Genomic DNA, 14479 nt, shown 5'->3' on the forward strand with positions numbered 1-14479 from the left:
GATTTTCACAAGAGACTGTCGTCACAGCAAGAGGGCTGCGAACCGGAGGAGGCAGAGGAGCTGCCAGGACCCCAGTCCCTCCCGGCAACTTCCGGTAATGCCAGCCGTGGGGACCACAGCCCAACAAGGAATAGGGACACAAAGATGCTGGCTTGAAAACAGACTGAATGCAAGCTTGGCATTTTGAGAAAATAGTAACAATAAATGGCACTGGCACAAATACATAATCAGACAGAAACAAAATATATTTATTAGAGATATTACAGAGTCATACATGGTACACTTTCATGTTAGCAGTTAAACACACCTCTATTGGCATGTCACGTCCCGACAACGCTGGGAGAAGCTGGGGTGCTCTTTGCAGATACGAGACCACAGATGTATCGACTGCATTCACCTAATGTAGTCCAACAGTGAGCTACTCAGGTGTTACAGATTCAGCCAAACTCTAACCCGGGTCAGAGACGTGACACACCCAGGGAACTTGGGCAACTGAGACATTAAAAAGACTTTAAAAAAGGTTGCGAGGTTACATCCTTTAGTGCATGTCATTGGTAGTTCATCTCAAAGTGGCACTCAGGCTTGGAAGGGGAGGGGCTGCTGCTGGATTTGGCACATGGGTTTGTGTCCCGACCCGAGTCCTTGGCCTCCTCAGGCCAGGGAAGTGCTGTCACTGGGGAGGCGGGGGGGCAACTGGGAGAAACCGGCCAGCGCATCCGAGGGGAAGAGAACACTGCAGACACTTGTCATAGCTGCCCGTCTGCGTGTCGCCAGATGGTTCATCACTTTGGGACGCTTTGGACGGTCTCAACAAAAGCTATAAAACAACAACTGAATGAAGAATGAAAACCAAAGACTAACATTGCTTCTGAGGTGAGAAGGGAACAGGATGATGGACGTGTGAATTTGCCCGGATCCTCAGAATGCTAACCCAAGGGGGCTGGGGCCATGGCGCTGTCACCGGTCACCTAGAGTTCAAGTCCATGAAACAACTCACAGTGCAAAGAACCATGGTCTTCTCTTTAAAAAAATCCTCCACTCTTCTGGGCCTTGCATTTTGCATCTGTCTTTTATATAAAAATAATACATTTTTAAAAAAATGATCTGCAGAACCACCAAATAATTTTAAATGACTAAGTATTGGTTGAAGGAAGATGGGAAGAAACACGGATGCTGTAGCCTCTGAAAGCCTCAGGACAGGACACTGGGAACGATACAGTTTGCTGACCCTACCTTGTGTTCTCAATTATCAATTTTACACGTTTGCCTTGTGCTCTGAGCTCTCCAATTAAAAATGGATCTAAAAACCCCACCCTGTGGCCCAGCCCGGGTTGGGACGGCTTCCTCTAGGTCCTGCAGTGCTGGAAGGCCTGACCCCGCACCCCGTCTGCCTTCAGTGTCTGGACCAGGACCCCGCAGGGCCAGACCTGCCCCAAGCAGCACCACCTGTGTTTCCAAGAACAGGACAAACGCTTCCTCTGCTGTAACAAACCACTGGCAAAGATGGGGGTCAAGGAACTTCTCTGAGTTATAAAAATAAATTGCACATGGCCTTTCTTTCATATGACATTTCTTTCGCTCTTTTTAACCTACAGGGAGCAGGGTCCAACGTGGAGGGAGGGGAAGCAGCACCACCACCCCCGAAGAGAGGGCTCTGCCTGGAGCTCATTCTGAATCACTTACGGGAACCACCAAGCACAGGCTCCAGGAATGGTCAACACCCCTCTGGGTATCCCCAGACCTCCACTGCCTCTCCCCACAAAACCTCGGAGGAATCCTGGATTAAACACAACAACCAACAGCTCAGCCCAACTACGTGGGATATGGCTTTTCCCCACTGCACTGGTGAGCACGGCAGAAGCACAGAGATAATGAAAACGTATCAGTTACGTCAACGAGACAGATGTATGAAGCAACACAAGTAATAACTTTCCTCTGGATGTGTTCATCAGGAAGGAGTCAGCTACACTGTTCAGACTGTGCCTCCAACTTCCATTTGAGAACAAACGGGCCAGTTGCATGGTGCCATCACCAAACGCTGCAGTGGAGCGACCTGTGCTCACTGCCCCGCCCGGGCCCCGATGAAAGGTGCGCTCTCAGTGGCTGTCGGGGAACTCTGAAAATACAGAGACCACATCCCTGGTCCCCTTCCAGAAATTCTGAATCAACTGATGGGGCAGGCCAGGATTGCGTATTTTCAACAAGTTCCCCAGGAGATTCTGACCTGGAGCCACAGGAGAACCACAGCAGGGCAGTGCAGTAGCTTGGGAACGAGGGACAGACCATCTGCAGAGCCCAGCCGCCACCTCCTCAAAGGTGGCCTGGAGGAGGGGCTGAGCTCCCGCCTCTGCCAGCACAGGGCCTGGGCCGCAGCCATGGAGATTTGCTCTGAGTAATGACGGCAGCATTGTAACCCGGGGTGACTTGTGGTGAGGATGACCCTTTGTCAGAGGGGCACTCACACAGCGCACCGGGCACTTACATCAGCAAGTGGCAGGCACTGACGAATCCACCTCAACTGCCAGGGTGAACCGCACCCTCATTTGCTACCTAATGAGCATTTGTTTTCCCAACGAGAACACCAAACAGCCGCCAGGGGGTTCCTGCATCGGGCACTTCCGGGGCGACCAGGGCTGCTCTGAGGGGGGCTCTGCTGCCACTTAGGGTGACAGCAGGACAGTGGAGAAACTGCATTTTCCTTTGTTCAATTATAAACGGAGCCATCTCTGCCTACCCCTAAGGGCTTCCTTTTGCCATGCAAATGTAAAAGGCCTGACCAAGCACTAAAAACTGTCTCGAGCTGGCATGTTTCGATTTGCTGTCTGCCCAGCATCCCAAGAAATACACACCTTCAGCCTGTTTGTGCAAATACATCAAGACCCACAGGCACAGGCGACTTCACACACGGGTGACTTTCTGTCAAGTTCTGCACGTGGGACAAACGCGTGTGGGTGTGAATGGGAGTGTGAACAAACGGGGACAAATGGAGCAGTTAAGAGTTTCCTGCTCAGCATGAAAGTGACCAGTGAGCGGGCAGGTCCGAGTGTGACCCATCCAAGCACACGGCCGGGGAGGGGGCGGCACATGCTTCTCTCTGCAGGATGCCCACGGAGACACTGCGACAAACTACCCAGGGCCTCCCTGGCATTCTCAAATGTTTTATCTTCCATTCAAAGAATCAAATAAGTGACAGTGAGATCTAAAAAATGTAACCAAGTTCTAGGTGTTAAATTGTTACCCAGAAGGTAAGCATATTTCCCAAAAAGCCAGGGCTGCTTGAGAGCTAATGTTTCTTTGACATTTTGTGTTTTGTTGGTTTTTTTCTGGGGTGGGGGGTGGCAAGGGCAAAGTTTTTATAAAGGCAAAAGCCAGGACTTTTAGTAGAAAGATGACAGATCTGGACGTGCCGTTCGTCGTGAACTCAGTGCAGTGCACGTGTGCAGACATGCAGCGTGACTAGAGACGTCCTGGGGTCGTGGGAACGAGCTGGGCGTGGACTCTCGGCTCTGGAAGGAGGGAGGCCCGAGGGAGGGCAAAGCTGCCTCGACGAACACTCCCAGTGTGTCTGGATTTAAGGTGGGTGCACGGCGGAACTCAGCTATTTCTCACGTGTGGGTTGGGCCCCTGGACTGAGCCTTCCTCTGAGATCCAGACAGCCGGGGGCGGGTGGAGCAGGGCCTGTGGAAAGTGACCAGGTGCTTCGGACAAACTGCAGGCGGTGGCGGCTGCTCTCGGGCCCTCTGGGTTTACGTCTCAAAGTACTTGTAGATCTGGGCCACGTACTGCATCACGCTCTGCCAGTCCGGCCGGTCTGTGTACAGCATCTCACTGAGCTCCTGCAGGAGGAGAGAAGAGGTCACAGGGGGACATCACCGACCCCTTCCCACAAAGGGGCTCAGAGCCAGGTCGGGGCTCGTGCAGCCTAGAGACCCTCCACCTACACGGACGGAAGATGCAAGCAACACCAAGATGGTGTTAAATGCGATTACTTAAAAGAAAAGCTTTTCTTTTCTTCCTATTGAGGAGATATTATCTCTTTTAAAAAACACCAGACGGGACCAGCCTGGTGGCGCGGCAGTGAAGTGCCTGCACTCCGCTTCGGATCCCGGGCGCGCACCGAGCACCGCTTGTGAAGCCATGCTGCGGCGGTGTCCCATATAAAGCAGAGGAAGATGGGCACAGATGTTAGCCCAGGGCCAGTCTTCCTCAGCAAAAAGAGGAGGATTGGCATGGATGTTAGCTCAGGGCTGATCTTCCTCACATAAAAAAAAAAAAATCAGACATGACCTCCCACCCCCTCATCTTTTATCAACGTGACAGCATGAAAAAAAGTTGTGAAAAGAGAAAGCCACCCGTAATTCCATTATCGTAAAACGATTTACGCTTTCCTAAGTTACACTTGGATGTGCACCTCTGTTCTCTCCTGCTTCCATCACAGCGGACGTCCTCTTGTGTGCTCTGTGCTTTTCTACTGCATGTTTTTCACACACAATTTCCCACGTGGCAGCGCCGTGTGGGCTGTCATTTTAGTGGACGCGTGGCGTCCGTCATCGACAGGACATCTCCTAGCACCTGACGTGCAGTTGCGTTCACTGCTTCATGTTACAGACTTTGCAATAAGCATCTTTGTGCAGTATTGTTTCCTTCTTCTGAATTAGTGCCTCGAGATAAATTCCCAAGAATAAGATTACCACAAAAGCCTTGAACCAACTTAAAATGTAACCACTGTTTTATCAGAATTAAGTCTTACCATTTAATGTCTCTCCCCCTTAATTTAGTAGGCAACGAGCAGGCAGAAGGTAAAGGTCAGAAGGCAACAGACAGGAGGGCGAGGTACTCTGTGAGCACCCAGTCAAGCTTTCCTGAAATTCGTGCCACTGAACATAGTTAATAACTCACTTGGGACTGAATTTGGATTCTTTTGTGGTCACAAGAGAACAGTAGGAAAGGATCCTGATGTAAGGCCAGAAGCAGAGATGCATGGAAAAATAAGGCTGAACTTAGCACATCTGTTCCTGGGCAGTGACACAATGAGCTGAGGCCTGTAACCAGCCATTTATCTTCTGTTTCAACAACATCTAAATGTATTTTACCAATTTTGCTCCCTGGTTATTTATGCCATAAAACTATCAGCATAGCACTGGTCATGGGAAAGTGGTGGAAAAGGAGCGAGTGGAACACTCTACACAGACATACCCAGAACAACTTAAAAAGAAAAGCAAAGTTTTCACACAAGACAACGATTAAAAGTCTCCTTCTACCTAAAATACTGTGGTCAGGACTGCGCACACAGATTCATACATGGAAACCTAAAATCCCTACAATAGGAGGGTTAACATGACAACACAGAAAAGAAGTGATCAAGAATTGAGCATGCTGTTTAGCAGAGAGATGAGCTCTGAGAAAGGAAGGAATGTCTACAGATGCAAGAGAGATGGCAAACTTCCCTCTGTATGTTCCATCTCAGAGAGGGTTTGGAAGTCTGATCAATATTTACAGTTTTACTCAGTCTTTCTTACACGCCTGGACCTAACGATAATTAAACTAAAAAATATTTTGGTACATTGTCAACACAGTTGAACATGTTTGAAGAAATAATTTAGCACATATCAGGAGAAGAGAGAGCATGCTGCATAAAAATCTGATAATGCATGACATTTATTTGAATTTGTAGCTAAAAATCTTCCAAAAAAGAAAACACCAGGCCCAGATGGTTTCACCGGTTAATTCTACCAAATATTTAAGGAAGAAATAGTCCCAATTTTACACAGTCTCTTCCAGCAAATAGAAGAGGAGGGAACACTTCCTCACTTATTCTGTGAAGCCAGCATTACCGTAATACCAAAACCAGACAAAGATATTAAAGAAAACTACCAATTTCTCACATGAACATAGACACAAAAATCTTAACAAGTGTTAGCAAATTGAATCACGATAAAGTGTGGTTCATCTCAGGAATGCAAAGCTGGTTCAACATCCATAAATCAATGTTATTCATATTAACAGACTAAATAAGTAAAACCGTATGATCATACCAACAGATGCAGAAAAAGCAGTACACAAAATCCAACAACTATTCATGATAAAAACTCTCAAAAAACTAGAAATAGAATGGAATTTCTTTTACCCAATAAAGGATATATACAAAACACAAAAGCTGACATCATACTTAATGGTGGCAGAGTGAACACTTTCCCCGTAAGACCAGGAAAAAAGAACAAGGCAAGGACGTTTTCTCTCACCTCCCCTATTCAACACTGTACTGGAAGTTCTAGCTAGTGCAATATGGCAAGAAAAAGAAACAAAAGGCATACAGATTGGGAAGCCAGAAAGAAAACTATCTTTTTTTTTTTTTTTTTGGTGAGGAAGACTGGCCCTGAGCTCACATCTGTTGCCAATCCTCCTCTTTTTGCTTGAGGAAGATTGCCGCTGAGCTAACATCTGTGCCAGTCTTCCTCCACTTCCTATGTGGGTCGCTACCACAGCATGGCTTGATGAGTGGTGTGTAGATCCACGCCCGGGACCTGAACTCACGAACCCCCGGCCACCAAAGCGGAGCATGTGAACTTAACCATTATGCCACTGGGCTGGCCCCCCAAAACTATCTTTATTTACAGATGACATAATTGTCTACATACAAAACCCCGAAGAATCTACCCAAAAACTTCCTGGAACTAATATGCAAGTTTAGCAAGGTCTCAGGATACAAGTCAATAGCTTTCCTATATACCAGCAGTGAGCAACTGGAATTTGAAAAAATAAAACAAAACAAAAATAACCATTTTAAATGACACCAAAAAGAAAGGCTCTATATGCAGAAAACTGCAAAACACTATACGCAAAAAACTGTAAAACACTGATGAAAGAAATCAAGAAGCTCTAAATAAATGGAGAGATATTCTATGTTCATGGATTGGAAGACAGAGTTTGTGAAAATATAAATTCTTCCTAATCTGATCTATAGATACAACAAAATCCCAATCAAAATTCCAGCAAGCATTTTTTTTGGTAGATATTGACAAACTGATTCTAAAATTTATCAAGGCAAAGGTACTATAGAAGAGCCAAAACAGTTCTAAAAAGAAGAAGAAAGTTGGATGACTTGATTTCAAGATTTGTAAAGCTATATTAATTAAGACAGTGTGGTATGGCCAAGGGACAGAACTGAGATCATGTTATGTGTATTTTACCACAATGAAAATAATCGGACAAAAAAAAAAGATAAGGCTTCTTGCCCTTGGGAGCTCACGGTCTTGGGCGGGTGGTGTAGATAAGCCCTATAAATCAGACAAATTACAACATAACATGGCATATGCTGTATAGTACTATGAGTCAATTGTGCTTTAGAGCCAGAAGGTGGGCACAGCTGTCCTGGGTGCAGGGTCACGGAGTGGGTAAGATATAGGCCTGCCTGCCTTGCCTCTTGTCTGCCTCTCACTAGCTGTGTGATCGTCTATGGAACTGCACGTGCCTCAGTGTCCCACCTATAAGGAGCATCTGTCTCACAGGACTTCTGAGAGGGCCCGATAAGTCAACACATGGAAAATGCTTGGCACATAGCAAACGTGAAAAAAATGCTTTTCATGTGATTAAGTTCGAATTAACTCCTTAAGTATCCTTTATAAAGTTTATATTACACAGCAGGCTCAGTTACGCCTAAGGAGCCATTTTGACATCCTTGTAAAATCCTGAGTTGCAAGGACCTCTCTCCACAGGTGATCTGAGAACTTAATCTGTGTGTGTGGTGATTGTGCTGGTGGACACACCAGCTTACTCAGTAAGCAACACCCTCACAGACTATATGACCCCGTGTGGGAGCGTCCCCTCACCAGGATACAAACACATCACCCCTCGGAAGACATGCATTCTGGCTGCTTTCACAGTAATGGCGATGACGCCCCATACCTTCTCTCACCTATTCTCGCTGCGAGGAGTTGCTCACCCTTGTGATATAGCGGCTAAACCTCTATACGACACTGTGGCTGAGAAGGAATGCATTCTAAAATTGGGGGAACACTCTAGAGCTTTCACTTTTAAAAAATCTCATCCTTGCTAATATGCTACCCAGAAACCTATATTTACTTGAATATACACATATAAGTGAATTTTTCCCTGATATTTTTCCCTGACTAATCTAACAATGGAACTTGAGCAAAGCCTTGGGATATTACTGCTGCCAGTTCTGATTGGGTGTATTTTAAAAGTGTCACGTGTAGTTAAATATATTATTTTTCAATCCACATCAAGATATTGAAAAGCAAATTTAATATTATAGGAAGTTTCTATTTTGTTGATGGCATAAACTGGTTAAATTGCTGACAAACATTCCTAAATGCTTTTGAGATTACTATGTTTGTCAGTAGCTCCTCACAGACATCTGGACACGTAAAATTGCTGGCTCTGACAATTAGTTCAACAAGATGATCTCATTCGCTTCCCAGCTTTCACTAACTTCTACAGTACATTAGATGAAAAAGAGGAAAAAAATGTTACATTAAAAAAGCAAATATTAACTGTAACACTACAAAGAAAAACGTCTTCTGTGCATAACATAATCTAACAAGCTCTCATTATCTCGATTCCTTACATAAACTATCCTTTGTGACTTGTTAGTCATTTAGTGTTTCAGAAGGGAAGATAAACAGGGTTCCTGTTACTACACCTCAGCCAGACGTGTAAGTCCCCTCACTCCTTTTTAGATTCTCTAGACTTGTGTTTACATGATAGAGATATTTATTTCTTAAAGGTTTGGTAGAATTTGGGTTTACTGGGATCTTTTTGTGTGTGCGACTATATTTTTAACAATAAATTCAACTTCTGTAATGGTTAAAATTCTACTTCTCTTTGAGTAAGTTTTGGAAAAATATTTACATTTAATATGTGAAGAAATATATTTATATTTCTTTGGAAAATTATCTGTTCTGTTTCAAATATATTGGCATAACATTGTTCACAGTACCAAAATTTCCATGATAGCTGTACTTTCACTTTTTCATTTCTCAGATTCCCTACATCCTCTGAGGGTTATGGAAGTGTGTCTGTTATTTCAACTTAGATTTTCCTGATCACTAATGAAACTGAACATCTTTTTAAATGTTTATTGGCCATTCGTGAGTTGCCTATTCTAGCCTTTGATAATTTTCTATTAGATTGTTTTTTTATTATTGGTTAGTAGATATTATTTGTAGATAATCTGTCTTTGCTTTTACTGTAGTTTCGTTATGACGTATCTGGATGGATATTTTGTATTATTCATCCTGTTTGAGATTCATTAGGAATCTGTGGTCTTTCATCATTCTGGAAAACTTTCAGGCACCATTTCTTTAAATATTGTCTCTCTCTCGTGTTTTCTTTCCTCTTCTTCTGGAATTCTCATTGGACATGGGACTTAGACATTTTCTGATTTTATCTTCCATGTCTCAAGCTCTGCAACAGAGGCTATCATTTGGTTAATCCAATAGTCATTCCCAACCTCTCTCTCCCTTGCAGGCTTCCCACTACAGAGGATAAAAAATGTTACACACTCACTTTCTCAAATTCCCTGCAACTAGGGTGGCCATGTAACAGAGTACTGCCAATGAGCTGACGGGACTCTGGGAAGCCTTTTGACTTCCATTATAGGGGAAAGTTGTGAGGTGCTTGCTCTATCCCTTCCCCCTCCTTCCTGCCCTGCAGATGGGAGTGATGTCTGGAGCATGGCAGCCTTGTTGAAACATGGAGGAACAAATATGGGAACAAAGAGCCAGTCAACTGAAGATGGTAGAGTATAGAAAAGAGACACTCTGGAGTCCTTGATTACAACACTGAGGAGTGAACCAATTTTGAAACTGCTTCTACATTTGTTTAAAAAAAAATTAATAAGATCTTTATGGTTTAAGCAACTGTTAGTTGGGTTTTCCATTTCTTGAAGTTGAATATATACTAACTAATAAAATGCCTCTATTATATTTTCCATTTTTTGATGTCTCTGTTTTATGTTCTGGGTAATTTCCCTAGATCTATTTTCCACTTCAGTAGTTCTCTCTTCCGCTGTATCTAATCAGTTTTTCAACCCAACTGGTGTTTTTAATTCCGCATTTTTATTTCTGAAAGTTTTATTTGATTCTTTTTCCAAAGCTTTTTATAGTACCATGTTCCCTCCTTATGATTTTTATTCCTTCTTTTACCTCTTTAATATATTTAAATATAGTCTTTTTTAGTCTCTTTCTTATTGTTTTATTATCTCAAGTTCTAGTAGATGATCCTATTGTTTGTTGTGTCTTCTGACTAGCTCAAGTACATCATTTTCTTGAGTATTTTGTAATTTTGGATTGTGAGTGTATCTTCAGTAGCCATTGTACTAGCAGCCCAGGAGATTCCTGCACCAGAGACAGTATAAACTAGGGGCTTCTTGCAGCACAGATATTATAAATTTGAACTCCAAACCTCATCTGGCTCAGCTTTCTTTTCTTACAGGAGACTTTCTTTTTTTTTGGCCACAAAAAAATCCAAAGTAGAGACCAAGCTTCCTTATCACCTCCCTGGACTAGCAGGTGGAGTTTTTTATTTCCCCCTTCACTAGGAAGAGAAACATTTTGTGAGCCTTGGTTTCGTGCAGGGGTCTCAGTACTAATGCTCTGTTTATGGGAGCACCTGTGTGGGCATTAAATAAAGCCTATACCCATTAGGTACCCATATATTATGAGCCCTCTACCACTATCTCCAGCCCCACCCCTGGGGGTTGCCACTGTCTCACCTCATGCCTCGTGGCTCTGTTTTTCACTTCTCTTTTAATTTCTGTCATCTGGTTATTTCCCATTTTTTCTTCAGAGCTGCGCTATGTATTGATATTTTTTAAATTACATTTTATTCAGATTTCTAGGTGACTTGAACAAGAGGGCTTTAATGATAATTCAGTCCACTGTGCTTCCAGAACTAAAATTTATCCATAATGAAATCTTCACTGAAAAAGCTCTAAGTCATATGTGGTCAGACCAACTGGGTAATTTTATATTAGGGATCGTGAGTAACAAATCTTCAGCAAATGGATTTCAATGTTCTGTAAGAAATTGTTTAGTAGATGACATAAAGTTCTTTCTCACGTAATTAGAATAAAGTATCACAAAGATAAAAATAAGATACTTACCAAGCTGGGTTTGATGCCTACACTTTCAGCTGCTTCAAATGCCAACAAGAGATTCCTTTTCTAGGTTAAAAAGATAAAGAGACTGGAAATTATCAACTAAAAATATATAGCTTTTGCTAGGAAAGAACACCAACTGACACTCCCGTATAGACGATCTCTATTATAAAACATTAAAATTTTTAAGTCAAATATGCAAACAATGGTCTCAATTTAAGGGAAAAAAAAGATTAACAGGTTACAGTGTTACTAAAAATGACATCATTGATTGATTTCCTGACTATGAAAGATAAATTTTTGTTTGGTTATTTTTTACTTTGTCAAGATTTATGACATACACATTCTGCTGCAGATCAACAGTTGTTTAACAGTGGTGCTATATTAAAAAAATTATCAAAGTAACATGTGCACACAGTTAAATATAATCATATGAAAAACTGTTCCTTCCTCCAATCCTGGTCCTTCGGGGAACCACTTTTGATTTTTCTCCTAAATTCTTTAGGTGATTTCCTCCATTTCTCTGTAACATGCTTACACCACTGTTTCTTGATTCCTAAAACAGAGGCATTACCTACTAACTTCCTCCCAAGATAAACGAGGACTTAGGTATCATGCACCTCTCTCTCTCCTCCCTTCATTATAGTTACATGGCTAATTTTAGTTCCTTTATTAGTTATGTTCGTGACTTTAAATAATACCCTTAAACCTCCATTTCCTATTCCATCAATTATGTATGGTACTTTCTTTTTTTTTTAATACTTTTTAATTTATTTTTCCCCCAAAGCCCCAGTAGATAGTTGTATGTCATAGCTGCACATCCTTCTAGTTGCTGTATGTGGGACGCGGCCTCAGCATGGCCAGAGAAGCAGTGCATCGGAGTGCGCCTGGGATCCGAACCCGGGCCGCCAGTAGCGGAGCGCATGCACTTAACCGCTAAGCCGCAGGGCCAGCCCTGTATGGTACTTTCTGACTCCACTTTGTATGACAGAAAAGAAGTTCCCCTTGCCCATCCTACACTTTGTCAAGTTTTACTTTTAAACTGCTAAAACTTACATTTGGTTCCTTTTCTATAACCACATTTAAGTCTTCTGCACTCTCTTAATAGGATGATTGTGAAAACTGAAAACACTACACAGTATTTACACAACCGAGTGCTGCAATTACTTTTTTCCTTCTCTATAGTTTCACAATCATGGTGCTGTACCATTCAAAACATTTTTTCAAAAGGATTTTCCTCTTTCTAACTCAAAAAATTACTCAAAATCATACCACAATTTAGTGTGTTCCCCTCCTGGACCTTGCCTTTCTTCAAAAGTTTGTTTTCTACAATTCTGCTTGTTTTGGTTTTTCTTTCTTTTTTTTTTCTGGTGAGGAAGATCAGCCCTGAGCTAACATCCAATGCCAATCCCCTTTTTTTTTTTTGCCAAGGAAGATTGGCCCTGAGCTAACATCTGTGGCCATCTTCCTCTACTTTACATGGGACGCCGCCACAGCATGGCGTGACAAGTGGTGTGCACCCAGGATCTGAACCCTTGAACCCCGGGCCACCGAAGCGGAGCATGAGCACTTAACCGCCTGTGCCACCGGGCCGGCCTGTTTTGGTTTTTCTTATTGGGAGAAGATCTGTATGCCTCCTTCTCATATTCTGGCTTCTTACTCATTCTGACTATTGCTTATAATTCATAATATTCTCTGTGTAGCAAAGTGACTTTCTGTTCTAACAGAGAGACTGCCTCATATTTGGGCCATAACTTCCTTGCACAGCTTCTCATTTTTTCCTTTATCATACCCTCAAGCTCTTAATCATATCATTATTCTATGAAATCCAGCAGCTCCAGAGTCCTCCAGAACCTCAGGTCAATTTTTGGATAATACTCCTGTTAGTAGTACATTCTTAAGTTTCTTTCTTAAGAAAGGATGTGGCAGAGATACATTTTCTGGATGCATTCATAGATGAAAATTTCTCTTTTCTACTATCACACTTGGTTAATAACTTGGCTGGATATAGAATTCCAGGTTGAAAACAATTTTCCCTAGAATTTTAAAGGCACTGTTTCACGATCATTTAACCTTAATTTGCGGCTTCTTTTTGAGACTTTTTCTAGCCATTCTCTGGCGTGTCTTCATTGGATGAACTTAAGAATCATTTGGCCATGCCTCCTCCCCTCCAAAATTCGTTTGAAAGTCATTATATTAAAATCATATTATATTAAATTTTAAATTAATACATTTAAGATTATATTAAAATTTAAATTGGTAAACTAAGTATAATTGAGAGACAAACAAATATGTTTCTGTACATATTCGTTTTATGTTCCTCAGTAGACTTTTGTAATTTTATGCATTCAGATTTTATACATAATTTTATACACTTTTGCATTTCCCCATGGCTCCCACCTTCTGTCCCTGCCTGCACATCTAGTGCCTGACAACTAAGGGGTCTGCCCTGACACTGAAGCAAACTCTCTGCTCTGGGTTCCAGGCCACGGAAAAACCCTAAGACATGGCTCTGCACGTTTTCTTCTAGTCTGTGGTCGAGGCCTTGGAAAGTAGTTGATCTGTGGTCATCTTGCCCAAGCCGCCAGCCCTCTTCCTCCAAATTAAGGGAAATTAATGGGGATGGCCTGGAAACCTAACACTTGTTTCCGTAACACTCCTCTCTGTTGAGAGGGGAGCTGTCAATTGGCTCCTGGCTTCCTTAGACTTAGCCCAAACTACCGGCAGCAATCTCCTCTTTTGGTGTTAATAAGACCTTTGTCCTTATTTTAAAGTCCTTTTGGTTAGTTTTGGGGAGACAGGGGGTTTCTAAGCCAGTTTTTAGGCTACCATTTTTCCAGAAGTCAAGATACAAATATTTTTACAGCTTATGACACGTCGTGCCAAACTGCTCTCTAAAACGCTACACCAATTTTCCATTCCAGGATTGGTGTATAAGTGTCCATTTTCTCGTACCCTTACTTGCATAGACTATTATGATTTTCGAAAATCGCTGTCAAATGTGACAGGCTAAAAATAATATTTTATTGTTTTAATTTGTATTCTTTGATTACTAGTAAGGACTAACGAAAAGGCATTTTTTTTTTAAATAATTTTATTTATTTATTTTTCCCCCAAAGCCCCAGTAGATAGTTGTATGTCATAGCTGCACATCCTTCTAGTTGCTGTATGTGGGATGCGGCCTCAGCATGGTCAGAGAAGTGGTGTGTCAGTGCATGCCCGGGATCCGAACCTGGGCCACCAGCAGTGGAGCATGAGCACCCAACAGCCAAGCCACGGGGCCGGCCCCGAAAAGGCATTTCTAAACCTAAGGTTTTATACAGAATTCTCCCAAGACCCTCTAGCCTGATTCTAACAAAA

At 42.6% G+C, this 14479-nt stretch overlaps 1 protein-coding gene across 7 annotated transcripts in view; it reads right to left on the reverse strand.

The window, feature by feature from the left end:
* Positions 1 to 224: 224 nt before the first annotated feature.
* Positions 225 to 14479, reverse strand: part of SPECC1 (sperm antigen with calponin homology and coiled-coil domains 1) — a 269219-nt gene continuing 254964 nt past the window's right edge. For 6 of the 7 annotated variants that reach the window (XM_058559624.1, XM_058559629.1, XM_058559631.1 and 3 more), the window contains 2 exons: positions 11126 to 11185; positions 225 to 3836 (listed from right to left, as the gene is read on the reverse strand). In XM_058559624.1, the coding sequence (XP_058415607.1) occupies positions 3747 to 3836; positions 11126 to 11185 (150 nt within the window). In that variant the 3' untranslated portion in view covers positions 225 to 3746. Of the gene's footprint in view, positions 3837 to 4326; positions 4662 to 11125; positions 11186 to 14479 lie in introns of those variants that run through there. The other variant, XM_058559623.1, reaches the window with a different exon arrangement.

The sequence above is a fragment of the Diceros bicornis genome, chromosome 18 (genome assembly GCF_020826845.1).
Source record: "Diceros bicornis minor isolate mBicDic1 chromosome 18, mDicBic1.mat.cur, whole genome shotgun sequence".
In the NCBI taxonomy this organism is placed as follows: Eukaryota; Metazoa; Chordata; class Mammalia; order Perissodactyla; family Rhinocerotidae; genus Diceros; species Diceros bicornis.